This window comes from Misgurnus anguillicaudatus, chromosome 23 (genome assembly GCF_027580225.2).
Source record: "Misgurnus anguillicaudatus chromosome 23, ASM2758022v2, whole genome shotgun sequence".
Lineage (NCBI taxonomy): Eukaryota > Metazoa > Chordata > Actinopteri > Cypriniformes > Cobitidae > Misgurnus > Misgurnus anguillicaudatus.
In genome coordinates, this window is record NC_073359.2 from 9,003,251 (window position 1) to 9,023,209 (window position 19,959).

The 19,959-nt window shown below is 37.7% G+C and overlaps 1 protein-coding gene across 3 annotated transcripts; it reads right to left on the bottom strand.

The window, feature by feature from the left end:
* Nucleotides 1-2,930: 2,930 nt before the first annotated feature.
* Nucleotides 2,931-19,959, bottom strand: wdr47b (WD repeat domain 47b). 3 transcript variants are annotated; one of them, XM_055218467.2, is made up of 14 exons: nt 19,801-19,959; nt 19,076-19,245; nt 18,007-18,090; nt 17,823-17,907; nt 16,100-16,875; nt 15,076-15,187; nt 10,526-10,695; nt 9,866-10,087; nt 8,748-8,915; nt 7,390-7,559; nt 7,125-7,295; nt 6,894-7,025; nt 5,011-5,229; nt 2,931-3,547 (listed from the first exon to the last, which is right to left on the bottom strand). In XM_055218467.2, exons 2-14 carry the CDS (start codon nt 19,231-19,233, stop codon nt 3,405-3,407), a joined length of 2,610 nt encoding a protein of 869 aa, XP_055074442.2. In that variant the 5' UTR covers nt 19,234-19,245; nt 19,801-19,959; the 3' UTR covers nt 2,931-3,404. The 3 variants fall into 3 exon arrangements, with proteins under 3 accessions (XP_055074442.2, XP_073717811.1, XP_055074444.2); XM_073861710.1 differs by lacking the exon at nt 19,801-19,959 and adding an exon at nt 19,565-19,588; XM_055218469.2 differs by lacking the exons at nt 19,076-19,245; nt 19,801-19,959 and having other exon boundaries at nt 17,998-18,059.

The following is a 19,959-nucleotide window of genomic DNA, read 5'->3' on the forward strand; positions in this document are numbered from 1 at the left end:
AGCCAGAGCCCTTTAGAAAGAGATATTTTGACAATGTAAGTCCAAAAAGCTAGTCCCTCACGTGATTCATGGAGACTTTAGTTAGTTTAGTTAGAGGCAAAGAGCTGTGATTTTTCTTTATTAACAGTCAAAAAAAGCATTGATATACAATATTTATATATCACACCAATGTAGGTCAGTGGCGAGGCTACATAAGGGCCAGGGTGGCACTTTGTAGAGTTCATTTGATTGGGCGGTGAATTATATCATGCAGGCATAGATAACTTATTGTTATTTTATTATTCACAAATCAACCACCTATGACTTGACAATTTCATTTCCTCAAGCCAATCATGGGCCCCCTAATCCCACGGGCCCTGGGGCTTCAGCCCCACCTAGCCCTTATGTTAATCCGGCCCTGCTGTTTCTAAGTTCCCTGAGTTTCCTGTAGAGGCTGAGATGGTTACTCTTGAGTTCCCTGTGTCCTGTAGGTCAGCAAATATGGTCACTCTCAAGCTCCATAGACCCTCTGCCCTTGCCAAAATGGCCGTGCATGACTCCCATAGACTCTTTGCTCTGTCTAAGATGGCCGACTATGAACTCTCTGCCCTGATGACAATGAACCGGCAGTGAGTATTGCACAAACACAGGTATAAATACACAGACTAAATGACAAACAGGTGGAATGAATCAGGTGACAACGATCAGAACAGAAACAAAACATGACATGGACTAACCGTGACATAACCCCCCCCTCAAAGAGTGGCTTTCAGACACCACCCAAACATAAACAAAAGTCTGTAGGGGTGAGTCTGGGGGGAGGGATGGAGGGCTTGGAGACCACGGCGGAAGTCGGGGCGAAGCCGGCAGGGCAGGGAGCCGGAATGAAACCGGCAGGGCAGGAAGCCGGAGGGAAACCGGCAGGGCAGGAAGCCGGGACTAAGCCGGAAAAAACGGTGCGGCCCACTCGGGAACCGACTCAGCTGATTCGTCCATCATGGGAGCCGACAGGGATTCGATTATCCCGGGAACCAACTCAAACCACCTCGGGGAAACGGACTCGTATGTGGCAGTGGCCACCCCGGGGAAAACATTGAGCGTGCCGACGGCCGTCCCAAGAGCATGGTGGTGATCAACCCAGGAACCGACCCAGAAGACTCGACCAATAGGGGAACCGACTCGCAGGAACAGGCTCACGTGAAGCGACGACCACCTCGGGGAATGAATCGGGCATGGTGACGGCCAGTTTGAGCCAAGCCTGGAGTTCCGAGCATTCCTTCTCCGTTAGCTCCAAGGGGCATCGGGGCTTTGCAGGTAGCGGGACCCGATGTCCACTACTCCCCCTCAAAAAAATATTAGGGGAAGCACTCCTCCGTGAACTTGCTGCGTCCTTGAATGGCCGGTTCATTCTGTCACGATGAGGAACAGGAGTAAGGACACAAGTGCAGAGTTCACAAAACATAAGGTCATTTAATAAAACATGAAATGTTTTGTATTATTGTGGTCTCATATGACTGCTCTCAAGATAGCGGATGCTCCCCTATGGCCGCAGCCTGCAAAAAGTGGCGGGGCTACACATGAGGGTGTGGCTACATATGTTGCTCCACCTATAACTCATTTTCCCCATGGACAACATACAGTAGTGATAAACTGTTTATCTTAGTATATCAGAGTTATTACATTGTTTCACACAATTATCTATTAGTGAATAATGTATAGTCCTTATGTAGACCTGTAAATCAGCGGCATAATCATATAAGACTGTAAGATGCATTTTTAATGTCAATCAGTTAGGGCTGTAACGATTAATCGTGTGACCAATTAAAAATGTCTGAAATCGATTCTGAAATGCAAGGCTGCGATTCTGTGTTTCATGCACAGCTTGTACGTGTACTACGACATTTGGTCAGTAGGAAGTCCTTATCAATCTAAAATCATTATGAGTCTGAGTCATTTATAATGTGCATTAAAAAAGTAACACTCGTTAAACAAAAACATTCAAAATATTCTTTATTATCGTGAAAATACCTGAAACAATTTGAAGAACAGCGATATTAATATCCCTATAGCTATTTCCTGAAATAGCGTTTGTAATGCTACTTCTTCTGTGGCACAAAGGGAGTTTCTGCACGAGAGCGCCCCCTGGCTTTGGGATGTGCCGGGATTTCACCATAATTTGTTAAAATTCATTAATTAAGAAAATGCGCATTTTCACAATTAATCATTACAGTCCTACAATCAGTGCATATGTGCAGGGGTGCCACTAGCAATTGTGTGCCCTATGAAAGAACATGAGGTTGGGTCCTCTACCACACGTGTGTTACTACTAATAGAAATGATCTTTAGGGGCCCCAATGGTGCGTGGGACCTTAGAATTAAATAATTCATAATATTGTGCATATTAAACAGATTAAAAGTCAAATAAGTTTAATGGATGCTTCTTTGATTTTGAGGTTGCATGCAAAATCCATTTGGGTTAAAAAAACAAGGGGGCATGTGCCCCCTCAGTTTGAATGGGCATGATGTATGATATCTCTGGTAGGATTCACAGACTTAAAGCAGTCATTGCATGCAGAGGATAGGCAACAATCCACTATGCATGACTACCTTAACTTGGAAATAATGACTGTCCAAAACATTACATGGTTGAAAGGGCCTTTGTAATGTTTACATCATTTACTTAAAATAAGACTTTATGCTTTTCACAATGTTTTATTAATTTTCTGTAAACTTTTAACAATTGTTTTTTAAGTGTAATACCACATAGTTGTTAAGCTGTTCATTTTCATGTTTTAAATAAGGTAAACAGGTGATTAAACATGTATCATTACTTTCCTCTATGTCAATAGAAAAGGTGCTAGATTTGCTGTGTGCAAAATCGATGCATGTAAATAAATGCATTACGAAAATGACAATCAAAAATAAGATAATTTCTAAAAATGTTCTCCACAAAACCTCTACTCTTTTTATTTACAGCATGTTGGTTTATTTACATTTGTATCAATGAAGAGATGAAAGTTCATGCTGCTTAAAACAGTATTTGTAAGTGCGAAATGTCCATAGTGCAATGTGCTAAACAACTCAAACTATAATTTATGCATATACAAAAAGCTCATATTTACAAGACATTCAGTGTAACTACAGAGAACAATACCTCAAGGCACAATTTCGCTCACATATTCGGGACGGTTTCATTACCTAAAATAGCCTACACCTACATACAGTACCTACGTGTGGCATTTTTTGTTTTTCGTAAAAAAGTCACAACTTCGACATGCATTTCAATTGAACAGTCAGTCGATTTTTCACTATAGACAATGTAATACAAACACATCAACATACTCAAACTCTCTTACTAAATGACTTCTGGTGAATGAATGTTTCTGTGCTATTTCTTGTAGCCTCATCCAGCACAATGGTGTATGTTACGGCTGATATGCCCATAATGTGACCGTCTTATCGGCCGAAGAGGACAAAAAGGAGAGATCTCTGGTGTGCCATCGACACTGGATCACTTTATCGGCATGTTCTGCAGCCACAGTTACTGGCAGGGTTTTGGTGAGATCTCCTAAAAGAAAGCATATGCAATGAACTTCAGCTATCAGATGACATTGGTGATCACAACCCATTTAAAGGGACATTCCATTTTTTTAAATATGCTAATTTTCCAGCTCTCCTAGAGTCAAACACCCGATTTTTACTGTCTTGGAATCCATTCAGCCGATCCCCGGGTCTGGCGCTAGCACTTTTAGCATAGCTTAGCACAATCCATTGAATCTGATTAGACCATTAGCATCACGCTAAAAATAACCAAAGAGTTTCAAAATGTTTCCTATTTAAAACTTGACTCTTCTGTAGTTACAAGTGTACTAAGACCGACAAAAAAATTAAAAGTTGCGATTTTCTAGGCCGATATGGCTAGGAACTATACTCTGATTATTACGGCAGAATGAGAGTTTATTTAAGATATTTAACCCTTATTTACTGTTGGGGACGTTTTCATCCACTATGGGGTGCTTTCTCTGCGTTTCAGCAAACGGAATGATTTTTGGTGACACATATTTTGGAAAAATGCTTTGAAATTTTTCAAAAAAACTCAATAATACACCATATATATATACATATATATATATATATATATATATATATATATATATATATATATATATATATATATATATATATATATATATATATATATATATATATATATATATATATATATACACACACATATATAAATATAATATTGTGTATATATATATATATATAAATATAATATTGTGTGTGTGTGTATATATATATATATATTTTTTTTTTATAAATCTGTTAATCAACCTCCAGTCCTGATCCAAACTGCTAAATGTTTACAAAAATTCCAGGATTTTAACTCTTTAATTGACAAGTTCCTAAATTATGTAACGGATTTGGGGGGGGCACACATAAAATAATTAATTTTCAACATAAAAAGTGATTGTGGACTAGATTTTTTTTACCTTTTATCACAGTCTTGGGCATGTCAAAGATTAGTAAAACACTGGCTTTGATGCATTGTTAGTTTTTGTGCAGCATCAGATTAATTTTTTTCTCCCTCATTTACTGTTCGTGGCTGTTTTTGCCCCATTGACTTCCATTATAACAACATTTTTTGATTGCAAAGCCTTGATGCCATTTTATCATGCATTCTTGATTGTTGGTGATTTTCCCTGTTGTAAAGAGGTAAAATTTGTAATTTTTACTGTTGATCACCAGGTGACACCATTAACCCTTTAGTAAGCCTGTGCAAAAACAAAGCTTAGTTTCTGGCTTGTACATGGGAGTATAACAACATATAATTGCACACAACATATTAGTGGACGTTTTCATACCAAACAACACCAAAGGGTGGTAAATTTGAACAATGCACAATGGTTAATAAAAAAGAACTTACTACCAGTGCAATGTTACCCCCCCAGACAATTCTTTGTCATTTATTAAATGTTATATAACAACATGGATAGATGATTATGTTTTCGCTGTGGCACCACCTACCTTGAAGATCAGAGATCATGACTTTGTTATCATATGATCCTGTGAGTAGATAATGCGCACCAGGAGAAAATCGGACAGAACGGACATCGCTGCTGTGTGGACGGTATGACTGAACCGTTCGGCCACCTCTGATGTCATAAAGCATGCAACGACTGTCCTCCAATCCGGTGGCCATGAGCCGACCGCTGGGATCTACTGCAACCGAGGCGACTGCACTTCCTGTCATAAGTCATAGCACACAAACATGTATAAGAGATCCATACCTATGTACCGGTATATGCATGGATATATTTGATATCTAATTGAGATAAGAGGCAGCCTTTCACCTGTATATGCCGACTCAACATGTTATGAATGTAATAATTTACATATTTTTGCTGACACCTACAAAGTGGCAATTTTAACATGTTATAATAAATTATCTATGGGATAATTTTGAGCTAAAACTTCACATGCGTACTCTGGGGACACCAAATATTTATTTTACATCTTAAAAAAGTCTTGTGAAATGTCCCCTTTAATGCACCATGAACCTACATGAACAATTGTATCAGCATTGACTAAAATCAAGCCCGTCCTGCGCAAGTAAAAGTATTACTAATAGTATTTCTCTTTTTTTTTACATAAATATTCACCTAAGGGTCAATGACGTGACATTAATTATTTTGTGTCCATATGGTTCAATTAAATGTAAAAGAGTTAAAGTTTCAAAATAAATTTGCAGATTACTTGCATACATTCTCTTAATTGAGGACCAAGTCTAAAATTTCTGTTTTTATTTAATTTTGAAACAATATTTGGGGGATAACTGCAAAAATGTGAAAGTGGTGTAACCGGTCTGTGTCAATTGGTGTAACTAGTTTTTTTAAATGAAAATATAAATATATTCATAAAAAATGTGGAATAAAATATAATCATCTAGTTTAGTGTAATACGATTTTTTTCCCCATACATTTTTAAATCATTTGACAAAGATTATTCAGAAAACAGACCTGTTTTTAGCATACATCTGCACAAATATTACAAAAACGCATTAAAAATTACATTTAGTGATAATAACTAATAAAATATATTTTTGGTGTGATATTTTAAAATGATTTTGTTTTGATGATTACGCTTACATGCCATCAAGGTGGATAAAATATTTAATATTTCTCATTCTTTGACACAATTGGCGGTTACACCATTTGACATTTTCAGGTCCATTCAGTCTTAACTTTCATAAAAACGGTGCAAATTAAATTTTTTATTGCATAAAATCAACATAAATACACTATGTGCATTGAAATATACCTGATGCATGCTTTTAAAACAATTTTTTTTGGAATTTCTCATCTTGCCAAACCATTTTTGTCACTGACCCATAAACACACTGCAAAAAATTATTTAAGAAAAAAAATCTTAGTATTTTTGTCTTGTTTTCAGTAAAAATATCTAAAAATTCTTAAATGAAGATGCTTTTTCTTGATGAGCAAAACGACCCAAGAAAATAAGTCTAGCTTTTAGACCAAAAATATCACATTTAAGTGATTTTGTGCATAAAACAAGCAAAAAAATCTTAAGCAAATTTTTCTTGAATTTAGTATTTAAGAAAAATTTTCAAGATTTTTTTGCTTACCCCATTGACATATATATACGTGCTTGTTTTATGCACAAAATCACAAACATTTGATATTTTTGGTCTAAGAACTAGACTTATTTTTTTTGGGTTTCTTTGCTCATCAAGAAAACGCATCTTAATTCAAGAATTTTTAGATATTTTTACTGAAAACAAGACAAAAATACAAAGAAATTTTTTCTTGAAAATCATTTTTTTGCAGTTCATTTTTCTCGTTCTTTTCGATATGTTAATAAAATGCCACAAATGAGTCAAATGATCAGACCTGTTCCATGTAGAGCCGTCCCCACAACCTTCACACAGCTGGGTACACGCAGGTCCCAAAACCTCACCGTCTTATCCTGAGAGCCAGATGCGATCATCCATCCACCCCATGTGTACAGGGACAGTATGTGACCTACAGACATTGCCACAGGAAAGCATACAAGACGAGATATGATGTTATAGTTGAACGCAATTCATATTAACTATTCAAACAAGCGTGGGTTTTAAAGACCTGTGTGTCCACTGAGAGCGTGTAGTCCTTGTCCTCTCTGGCAGTCAGTGGTGTAGATGTTGCAGTCTCCAGCACCAGCACTAATAAGTATCGCCCCTCCACTTTCAGGGCCCTCCATGAACGCCAGGTCTCTGATGGTACCGTCATGCATGCTAAACTCTAGATCGGGCCCTGGAGTCCAAAAGTATGTGTCATTTTCTTAATCTACAAAAAATATGTTATGTAGGATGGTTTTAGCTTGGCTTTTTGATGTTTTTCACATTACCTGTGGCGTTGCAGGTGTCTGCGTTGAAAGGCAGAACTTTGACGTATTTGTCATTGGAGCCGGTGGCAAGCAGCTGCCCACAGGGACTCCAGGCGACGCAGTAGATGGAGCCTTTGTGGTGCTTAATACGTTTGAAACAGATATCGGGCTGTTTTGCTGGACTTTGTGCGCTACACAGAAAAATAGAGAGTGTAAAACGCACAATTGTAGTAAAACGCAACTGAATGTGAGTATTCCCGTATCTGCTATCTACAATAGTAGTTGCTTACAACGCCAAAGTAATGAGTTCGAACCCAAGGAACATGTGGATTTAGGGCTGTCACGATTATAAAATTTGGCTGAGGGTTAATTGTCTAATAAATTGTGACGGTTATGACGACTAAATGCCCATTTTAGGGTTTTGACGATTATGACGATTAATTGTAGGGCTGCAACGGTTAATCGCGTGTCCCATTAAAAATGCCTTTGAAATTAATTCAGAATTTGTTTAGATTTTGAATCGATTCTTTGTTTCATGCACAGCTTGTAAGTCAGTAGGAAGTCCTTATCGATCTAAATCATTATGAATCAGAGTCGTTTATAACGACGTGCGTTTAAAAAGCAAAACTTGTTAAACAAAATCATTCAAAATATTATTTATTATCATGAAAATACCTGAAACAATTTGGAGAACAGCGATATAAATATTTCTATAGACATTTCCTGGAATAGCGTTTGTAATGCTACTACTTCTGTGGCACAAAGGGAGTTTCAGCACAAGAGCGCCCCCTGGCTTTGGGATGTGCCGGGATTTCACCGTAATTCATTAAAATTCATTCATTGAGAAAACGCACATTTGCACGATTTATCATTAAAGCCCTAATTTATTGTCTGTTTTATTGTGTTGACATTTAGTTCTCATTAATTTTTGTGTTTGTTTATAAAATATTTTCACACATTATTGTGATTATTTAAATAAAATCTTCTGGCAATAAATTAATACACATAGCAAATTTTTAAAAGTAATTATTTAATGAATACATCTTTCAAAAACTAAAAATTCGCGTTATACTGTCAGTTAAGTGGCCATCTGATACGGTCTCATTTATACACGTGCTGCAGCTCCCCCTTGTGTTTTTTAAAGAGATTGTGGTGATCTGAAATCATTGCGATGAGGTCAAACAATCACAATGAGATGACTATATAATCATTGTGACAGCCCTTTGTGGATTGATTAAATGTACACTGTGAGACGTAACACTAAAAGCGGCTTTAAATAAAATAATCTGGCGAACACAAAAATGTGATAAATGTGACAAATATACAGGCTAACAGATTCAGTTTATCTACACCTTTTTTTAAAATAGAGAAGAGTCTACCTAGTTTTAAGAGATCTTGGGTAGGTGCAGACACGCAAGGTTTTCGAGTTCGAGCCCACAGCATAGAGGGTCCCAGACGGGTGGAAAGCAACGGCCCGCACAGCTTGTGTATCCTCCAGCGTCTCCACCACAACAAACGGGGATTTGGGTTTCTCATCCTGAAACACACTGTCATCATATATTAGCATTCGAAAAGGTCACAAAGACTTTAATTAGTAATGTTTTGGTTTCATATATCATCCTGCATAAAAAATCTTACTTTGATAATTCCTATAAAATTTCATGGACAGGGTCACATACTAAAAAAAATCTGTACTGCCAGTTGTAAATGATTTTATTAACAATATGCTACCTGGATCATTGAAAATCTGAACATATTTTTTTTTTCCGGACAGGACTTAATTTAAAAAATTTAAAAACACTTTGTCTTGACATTTTTTAACATGTTTAAGTGCCAATGTTTTGTCTCACTATGCACACCAATAGTTTTTGTAGGGTATGTTTGTAAAAAAGACTTAAATATCTTATGTAACTAAGGCCTAGTCCTGGTTTAACTCCTTCCCCACCAGCCTTTTTTTGAAAAGTTGCCCCACAGCATTTTTTGTGATTTTTTTTACAAAGTTTCACAAAATGCCTTCCAGAAAAAAACTTAAACATACAAATATATTAAATTAAAATTCATATTTAAACAAACAATAAACAGACAAATACAACAGGAAAAAAATGTTTCATCCCATCTTTATATTTTCCTCTGTTTATAAACTCTTAAATATGGGTATTTTTCTTCAAAAATACAAAATCATTTTTGTGAAGGAATTTAGTTAGAGATCAGATTCAGAACGATTATCAAAACATACACGGAGTGTAAAATTAATAAATAATTTATAATTTTTTGCTTCATTTTTTTGGGGTGGCCATCTAGTGGATAATCACGGTATTACAGATTACCATAAAAACTCATCCGGAACACGTTTTTATCATGCAAATGTTTTCAAGAAAACTCGTCAATGGCGGAAATGAGTTAACCTAAACCCTGTCCGGGAAACAGCCTTATCAAAATCTAACAAACATAACTCCAGTAGAAAGGAGCTTTAAAAAAAAACTAAAAAAAATCTCACCTCTGGTTGACCAGCACAGGTGACTCATCCAGCGACGGCACTCCTCGACCTCCTCCTTTCTGTGGGGTGCTGCTGATCGCCGAAGCCTTGATCCCACCTGATCCAATTTCAGGGGTCTGTTTACCAGCCGCCGTCACACCGTTACACTGCTGAGCCAAAGCCTGAACGTCTTCTCCCAGATCTTCCATGCCCACATTCAGTTCCTCCAGTTTTTGAATGGACCTACACAAATGACCATCAAAACCAACACAAATACTAAAATTACTCAATGGTAGATTCCAATGAATGGTATAATGCTGTTATTTAAGTTAAAAACAGTAAAAAAAAATTGCTTTGATTTCACTTTCGATATTTTTCCTATTTAAAACTTGACTCTTCTGTAGTTACATCGTGTACTAAGACCGATGGAAAATTAAAAGTTGATTTTCTAGGCAGATATGTCTAGGAACTATACTCTCATTCTGGCGTAATAATCAAGGACTTTGCTGATGTAACACGGCTGCAGCAGGCGTAGTGATATTATGCAGTGCCCGAAAATAGTCCCCTGCTATTGAAAGTAACCAAGGGCACTATTTTCGGGCAAAAATAGCCACATTATCATCCAGCAAATTAACGGTACACACATTTAAATAGGATGTCTCAGAGGCACGAGGGTCTGACCTGTTCAGGAACGTCTGGGTAAGGTTGTGTCGGGCCGTGTCTGTGGGTTGATCCGGAGGGTGAACTCCACCCTCCAGCAGCATCTGATGGTACAGCTGCCTCTGCTGCTGCTTCTGTTCAAGATGCTGTTGTACTCGTAACCGCTGACGCTGAAACTCCTGAAGTTGCTCCTGCGCAAATGACACCAGCGATGGCAGATTAAAGGCGGAGTCCACGATGTTTGAAAAACGCTTTGGAAAAGGAGACGGGCCGACTACCAAAACACACTTATAGCCAATCAAATCAAATCAAATGCCGGGTTGCGTATGTGTGGGGCGGGTCTATCAACAGAAGGTCCAGATTCTATTGGGGTAGGGGCGTGTTTGTTTAGGTGATTTCAAATATCAACATTGGCTTTCAAACATCATGGACTCCGCCTTTAATACATTACAGTATCTAATCTTACAGTTGTTGTTTAAACCACAGAATAGGCAACTCGTGTGAGCAAGTACATAAAAATCTGTGTTAAAGGTGCAGTGTGTAAATTTTAGGAGGATCTATTAACAAAAATGCAATGTAATATCCATAACTATATTATCAGTGGTGTATAAAGACCTACATAATGAACCATTTTGTTTTTATTACCTTACAATAAGACGTTTTTATTTACATACACCGTGGGTCCCCTTACATGGAAGTTGCCATTTTGCATCGCCATGTTTGTATAGTAGCCCTAAACAGACGAACTGCTCTACGGACAGCGTTTCTTTAAAGTGGACATTTTACAAGACTTTTTTAAGATGTCAAATAAATAGTTGGTGTCTCCAGAGTATATATGCCACATTTTAGCTCAAAAAACCATATAGATAATTTATTAAAGGCGGAGTCCACGATGTTTGAAAAACGCGTTGGAAAAGGAGACGGGCCGACTACCAAAACACACTTATAGCCAATCAAATCAAATCAAATGCCGGGTTGCGTAGGCTATGTGTGGGGCGGGTCTATCAACAGAAGGTCCAGATTCTATTGGGGTAGGGGCGTGTTTGTTTAGGTGATTTCAAATATCAACATTGGCTTTCAAACATCATGGACTCCGCCTTTAAAACATGTTAAAATCGCCACTTTGTAGGTGTGAGCAAAAATGTGCCGTTTTTGGGTGTGTCCTTTAAAATGCAAATGAGTTGATCTCTGTACTAAATAGTAGTGCTGTGGTTGGATAGTGCAGATTAAGGGGAGGTATTATCCCCTTCTGACATCACAAGGGGAGCCAAATTTCAATAACGGTTCAATGATGGTTTACCAAAACTAAGTTATTGTTGTTATGTTTTAATATTTTCTAGGTTGATAAAAGCACTGGGGACCCAATTATAGCACTTAAAGGTGCAGTGTGTAAATTTCAGCGGCATCTAGTGGCGATGTTGTGAATTGCAACCAACGGCTCAGTCCACTGATTACCCTCGCTTTTGAAACACACGGTAGCATCGCCGGACAAACATGTCATTGTGGGATACAACTTAGTAAAAAAAGTTTGTCCGTTAAGGGCTTCTGTAGAAACATGGTGGCACAAAATGGCGACTTCCATGTGAGGGCACCCTCGTGTATGTAGATAAAAACATCTTATTCTAAGGTAATAAACACATAACGGTTCATTATGAAGGGTCGTTATACACCCCTGATAATATAGTTTTGTATTTTTTTTGCATTTCTGTCAAGAGATCCTTCTAAAAATTACACACTGCACCTTTAAACATGGAAAAAGTCAGATGTCCCCTTTAATTGGTTGTCTCAGAAAACAACATGTTTGTATGGCGGCTACCATAGCTTCTCTGTGTTTCGTGGACTGAGTCATTGGTTGCAATTCACAATCTCACCGTCAGACGCCGCTAAAATGTACACACTGTACCTTTAAAAACTGTCTAAATACCTTGGCATAATACATAAAAGTAATCTCATACAGTAATACGAATTTATAATTTAGGGTATCCAGACATTTCCTGTGAAATCAGACTCTTTAAATTAACTTGAACTCAGGTAAAGACAAGTTCGTAATGCAACCTGCAAAGATGACGATAAAGAGGCAAAAGATACGGATTGCGGCTTTACACGGAACTGCATTTACACAAACCAAAGCTGCATCTGATACTAGCTGGCACATCATCGAGACAACTAAAGCAACTATCAAAGTAATATCAATATCCCTATGCATAGCTTGCAAATAAAATTAGTTTCCATTTTTTATGTTATAGATTTATAGACAACTTTGAGGTGCTTTAATTCACAATCTGCATAATTCATAAATGAATGTGTGTTTGTGCATAATGTGCTTGTGCAATAATACTGGGGACTACACACAATTCATTACCATTACATGCTACAGGGTTTGCACGATAATATTCAGCCTGTTAAAGGGACACTCTACTTTTTTTGAAAATATTCTCATTTTCCAGCTCCCGTAGAGAGTTCAACATTTGATTTTTACCGTTTTGGAATCCATTCAGCTGATCTCCGGTTCTGGCGCTACCACTTTTAGCCTAGCTTAGCATAATCCATTGAATCCGGGTAGACCATTAGCATCGTGCTTAAAAATGAACAAAGAGTTTCGATACTTTTCCCATTTAAAACTTAACTCCTCTGCAAGTTACATTGTGTACTAAGACCGACAGAAAATTAAAAGTTGTGATTTTCTAGGCAGATATGGTTTGGACTATACTCTCATTCTGGCGTAATAATCAAGGACTTTGCTGCCGCAACACGGCTGCAGGAGGCGCAATGATATTACGCAGTCCCCTGGGTAACTTATACAACTGATGTATGGTTTTATGTGTAGGGTATCTGAGACCAAGAATGATGTTATTACTGTTTTGACTAACCCTGTACTAAGTACTGTCAGATTTTCGTCCAGACTGTGGAACCATTGGCGAACATGTCTGTATAGTAGATAATGAATGTTGTGGAAGGGTCTGTGTTGTATTGTATTACTTGAATGTTTCTGTATATGTGGATATTGTTCTTCTGTATTTATATTGATATATGGATCCTCCTGGGTCTGAAATAAAGATCTCTCTCTTAAAATAGCAGGGGACTATTTTCGGGCACTGTGTAATATCATTGCGCCTCCTGCAGCCATGTTACGGCAGCAAAGTCGTTGATCATCGGTCTTAGTACACGATGTAACTACAGAAGAGTCAAGTTTTAAATAGGAATAATTGAAACTCTTTGGTCATTTTTGAGTGTGATGATAGTGGTCTGGTCGGATTCAATGGATTGTGCTGAGCTATGCTAGGGGTGGTACAGCCAGACCTGCAGATCGGCTAGATGGATTCCAAAACTGTACAAAATCAAATGTTTAACTCTAGGGGAGCTGAAAAATGGGCCTATTTTCAAAAGTGGACTGCCCCTTTAACCACCTAATTGGGTGATTCTCACGAAAACTTGGTTTTAAAAATGTCAAGCATGAAAATGTAAAAATTGCTTAAATTTACTTTTTTTCCCACCAGACATTGAAAAACAAAGTCTGGAGTAAATGGGAACATTAATTTAAAAACTTTTACTTGTCATTTAACACTTTTTGTAACATAATTTTAAAAAATCTCATTACCGCAACAGTCAGAAAACATCAACACTGACATATTTTCAAAATGACATGACAAACCTGAAAGGACATAATTTGGAGATTCTGCACATGCATTTAAAATCAAAGTATTATGCTTCTAAAATTATCATTTAATAAGCATCTGTTGCGGTAATGATAATCAAAATGTGGTGTAAGCATTCTGACAAGACAATATTTCAAATTAACTGTAAAAAAAATGATCTTACCTGGTAGCCATCTTGAAGTAACTGGTCCATGTGCTTGGTCACTCAAAATCAAACTTTATTAAAATTCTGTATGTGTGCTTAAACTGTTCTCAAAAAGTGTTGCGGAGGATGAGAACATCAGGCATGGACACATCATATTCCTAATTTTTTATTATTATTATACATGAATATTCAGTAAATATTTTTTCTGTCATCTAAAGTAGTCTAGCAAAACATCCATTTATTTTTTTTCTTAATATTTTTGTGTTAATTTGATTAAATTACAACATAACGCATGTTCAAACACAGCCGGACACATCGCGGTAATGAGAATTTCAGCAGAAAATGAGATAAAATTTACAATTATAAATTCTTATGTTGAAACCACACATTGTGCAAGGTAGAACACAGTATTGTGTTAATTCTGATGCTTTTTAATGTTACTATTATAACACATTTTAAAGCTAAAATCATTAGTCCCGTGGTGTTTCAATGGTTTCGTGAGAATCACCTAATTATATTTACATTGCATATTTTTAACATATTCTGTATGCCAATCTTGTACATGTCCCATCCATATCCATTTATGTATTTTTAATGTATGTGTGTACCAATTTTATCAAACAGCCATGCAAAAACAAAAAAACTTTTCTATTTTATTCTTTTGACAATTTTTTGTCATTATTAAAAAATGTGATTTGTTGATAAGAGCAAATTTCTATGTAGATCTACGTAAACACAGTAAACAATATAACAAACAGAACTTACTGTACCTCAGACTTTTCATCTGATCCCACAGGGCCACCATCATTCCCAGGTGTCAGTGGAGGACGCTGTGAGTTTGTTCCTTCTGAGCCATTTATCTTCTCAGACTGAGCTTGTGCTCTGAAAGAACAACACAACATTAGTCAACACTGATATCAAATGAATTACTGTGAAATACCTTCTTTTGAAAATATGCTAATTTTCCAGCTCCCCTAGACTTAAACATTCGATTTTTACTTTTTTGGAATCCATTCAGCTGATCTCCGGGTCTGGCTGTACCACTTTTAGCATAGTTTAGCATAATCCATTGAATCTGATTAGACCACTAGCACCATAGAGTTTTGATATTTTTCCTACTTAAAACTTGACTCTTCTGTAGTTACATCGTGTACTAAGACCGACAGAAAATTAAAAGTTGCGAGGACTTTGCTGCCGTAACATGACTGCAGGAGGCACAATGATATTACGCAGTGCCCAAAAATAGTCCTCTGCTATTGAAAGTTACCAAGGGGGCTATTTTCGGGCGATGCGCAATATCATTAAAATGAACTCTTTCACTCACCAGCCAATTTGTTTGCTAAAAGTTAAAAGTTCCCAGCCATTCAGAACTTCTTCTACCCCCCCCCAAACTGTTGTATTTTAATATATGTCAGTGCAAGTTGTTTTCAGTTTGGACAGCTCTTACATTTATTTTAGTCTAGGACTAGTCTTATCCCTGTCCGGAAAAAAAACAGCCCCAAAGTGTGTCATTTATTGCGTAACTGGGACAACTAGAAATAAACCATCCGTTGGTTGGCTTTCTGAAGTGTTTTGAATCAAAACATTGCTTTGTTTATTTGGATGGTTCAACATGCCAACTTCTATCTCAACCAATGATTTTACTTTGAGGTGGGACTAACTGTTTGGCCAAAAAATGGAAAAATGAGGGGCAGGTCAATAGGCAACTATCACCTACCCTGAACAACAACAACTTATTGGTGATCGGGAGGCAAAAATAAAACCTCAAGCAGCATAAACACAAGTAGTCATTACCTGTCTGGGGAATCACCAAAGACGCTGGATTCCAACGCACCCTTGCTTGATGGATACCCAAAATTAGCGAAAGACTGCGACATTGCTGCTCCCTTTCCATCCCCATCCATGCTTTTCTTTTCCCTCCCAGCCAAACCGTGCGATAGTCCATCCAGGACGGGATTGAGAGATCGGGACATGTAAGTATCCGCCGATTGGGGTCTGCGCAAAGGCGAGGCTGGGCAGGGCGAGAGTTTGGTGAGGAGAGGTGTGAGAAGGTCCGCGTGACCCGTCCGAGCTGGTTTGACGAGGCGGTCCACGTGGATGTTCAAGGTCTTCTGCTCGAAAGAGCAGGCGAATGCGGACGACGAAAGGTTTTGAAGCCACGAAAGCAAACTTAGGTCCAGTTCCTCGCAACCGTTACCACAAAGGACATCTACAGCTAGGAGAACTTCCTCTCCGCGGATCTCTTCTCCAGTCGCCTTGCTCTGACAATACTCGACGCAGCATTCGTACAGTATTCCTTTAATGAGGAGCTGGAAAAGACGATCTCCGCTGGCTTTGAAACCAGCCTCGCTCAGTTTGCGGTCCGCAGGGATGAACTCGGCCACCATTAAGCAGGCTTCCTCGAAGCAGTGGACGCGGGCGGTGCTGGGGTTCCAGTCTTTAAATTCGGCATGGTTGGTGAGGCGAGGGAGGGTGAGGAGAAGGCAAAGTTTACTGTAGTCTTCTTTGGTTGGGCAGAACTCTTCCAAGGCATGGAGAGATTTTACTGCATCCTGCATGGTGAGCTCCAGCTGAGGGAACGACAGAGCAAAGAATTATGGGATTGTTTCTGCAGTAATTCCAAGTTTTAGTAGGATAAATGCCAAAAGTACAACAATCCAGAAATAAGGCTCAAGCACAGTTCACATGATGCATTTGGGTGATTCTTGCGAAATTAGACTCATGAGGTGTCATGAAACATTTTGATAAAAAAGTAAATGCAAAGTAAGAGTATCAAAATAAGAAGCGTACAGTTACCAACATCTTTTCATGTACTACTTTGCACATGATTTCAAATGACATCATACAAACCGATTTTGTTGTTTTTCCACATTTAAAGGGGAAAATTTTCATTACCGCAACGTGTCCATGACTGGATTTGGGTTTTTTGACATGGAAATATTTATAATTAAAAAAATCTAAAAAATAAAAAGCTTCAGTGCATATTATACTATAAACATTACAGTAAAGAAACGTGATATTCGGTGATCATTGGTAAATGTAAAGACAATAATAAGGAATATTGTGTCCAAGACCAATTTTCTCATCCTCCGTAACAATTTTCAATCATTGTTTAAGCCCTCAAGGAACTAACATTTAAAAACAATTGTTGGAAGGGACATAATTGACTGTGACACTCGAGATGGCTACCAGGTAAGCAGTTCTTATATTTTCAGATAAAAGTTTAAATTTTGTTTGTCATAGTACCTAGACAACTTTTTTAGTTCTCATTACCGAAACATGAGTTTGTAAAGCATATATTTAATGTAATATCATGTTGCGGTAATGATAATGATAATCTAAAAAATTTAAATAATTCTATAGGAAATATTTTTTAAATCCTCTAAAAATAATGGTTATAAGTTCAGACCTTAATCTTACATGTGCAAAAAAAAAATAGCTTCAAGGGCTTTTTAAAAATTTTGATGCTGGACACCTTCTAAATCTGGTTTTCGTTTGCATACAAAGAAACACTCACGTTCTCAGGATCATCTGATGCTGATATGGCATTGTTTACACAAAGAGCTTCCAGAAACTTCTGTTTTAAGATGATATATCGAAATCTGAGAAAATTAACAAAGAAAGACCATGAAACAACACATTTTTGCCTTCAAATTATTTGTTTATGATCCACTTACAAAAGCAAAACTGACATCATTCACCTCTTTCGGTCAAATTTATCCAGGCACTCTAAAGGTTGTATGAACTGCAGAACTTCCTCCCATTGGCCATCTAATACAAGTTGCCTTAGAAAGCAAAGAAAATGACCAAAAACGAGTAAACTACTTCAAATCATAAAAAAATAATAGGTCAGTAGTGCATATTTACGAAGGCTTAGATGCATCCTTTAATTTTTAAGGGGCGGTCTCCTGGACAGGGCTTATCCTAGTCCCAGACTAAAATGCATGTTTGAGCTGCCTTAAAGGTGCAGTGTGTAATTTTTAAAAGGATCTCTTGACAGAAATGCTAAATAATATACAAAACTATATTATCAGGGGTGTATAAAGACCTTTTTATAATGAACCGTTAAGTTTTTATTACCTTAGAATGAGATGTTTTTATCTACATACAGCGAGGGCCCCCTTACATGGAAGTCGCCATTTTGTGCTGCCATGTTTCTACAGAGGCCCTTAAAAAAATTTTTTTTACTAAGTTGTCTCTGTTGATGACATGTTTTTCCGGTGGCGGCTAACATAGCTTCTCTATGCGTTTCAAAAGCGAGGGGTGAGCAGTGAACTGGTTGCATTTCGCAACCTCGCCACTAGATGCCGCTAAAATTTACACACTGCACCTTTAAAGGGATAGTTCACCCAAAAATGAAAACTCTGTCACAATTTACACAATCTCATGTTCTGATGACCACAAAGGAAGATATTTTGAGGACTGTTTGTTACCAAACCGATCATAAGCCCCATTCACTTCCATACTATGGAAAAAAGAATATTATGGAAGTAAATGGGGCTCATGATCGGTTTGGTTACAAACATTCCTCAAAATATCTTTCTTTGTGGTCATCAGAACAAATAAATTTATACAGGTTTGTAACAAAATGAGAGTGAGTAAATTATGAATTGTTTTCTTTTTGGGTGAACTATCCTTTAATTTAAAAACATATTGTATTGGCATATCTTAACATATCTCTCTGCAATAGTTTTGTCTCAAGATGCACACCTGCATTGTTTTTGTAAGGCTTGTTCGTAAAAACTACTTAAACAAAGCCACTTTACCCACCTTAGAAAGAGCATATCATCTGAATAAAGCCCATTGATGATCCCACTCTCCTTTTCTAAAGCCAGCATGCTTATGTGAAGCTTCCTGGAGTTGAGAAAGTCCAAGATGAGCTTTATGATCTCCGATTCTTTGATGTTTATGATCTCCTCTGCAGTCATGGTGTTGGTTGTCTGAATGCAAAGAGAGGGAAGGTGAACCGTTAGCAAGGTCAGCAAGTGTGTGTGCTACAAATCTGCCCACATGACACAATACGGTTTGAGTGCACTTGGCATGGTGGTTAGAAAGTATGAAGACTTTTAAATTGTATAATAAGCTTACTTGCACACATAAATTGTATAATGCATATTGATCATATTGTGAACCACCATCAATGACTGCCACCAATCGCAATTAATTTCCAAACGCACTATTATGACAATAAAACCTTTTAAAGTCTTAATTAATTATGCATGCTCGTAGTTGCATGCAAGCTACGCCAACAACTTGTACCTTGCAGTCCTGTCAGCAAGAGAGTATCACATGTGCATAATGCAACACACGCACAGCATTGATGAGTATTAAGCTATGCACTCCAATCCGATCGTTTTATTTACTAATGCATTTACAGCATGCAAGCACAAACTGTCATTTTGGCTGATCCACGTTTATAAACATTACGCATGTCCGACGCAAACATGTTAGGTTGCATGTGTGTGTCCGTGCGTGCAGCGTTTCCAAAACCTTACCTCAAATCAATATGTGGCCAAATGCGTCTTAATTATTCCTTGGAAATGCGGATTAATGTTCAGCTCAGCGTCCTGTCAACGTGCGTTGCGTTTATCTCGACAATGACCTGCATGTCCCCACCCACTTTCCGCCTGTCTCACCCAGCCAGCATCACCATC

Coding starts and splice junctions, on each gene's coding strand:
- wdr47b (XM_055218467.2), bottom strand. CDS start 19,233: ATGACTGCAGAGGAGATCATAAACATCAAAGAATCGGAGATCATAAAG. Junction 7,296..7,389: donor AGACACCTGCAACGCCACAG/GTAATGTGAAAA, acceptor TTTGGACTCCAG/GGCCCGATCTAGAGTTTAGC. Junction 5,230..6,893: donor GACGGCTCTACATGGAACAG/GTCTGATCATTT, acceptor GACTTATGACAG/GAAGTGCAGTCGCCTCGGTT.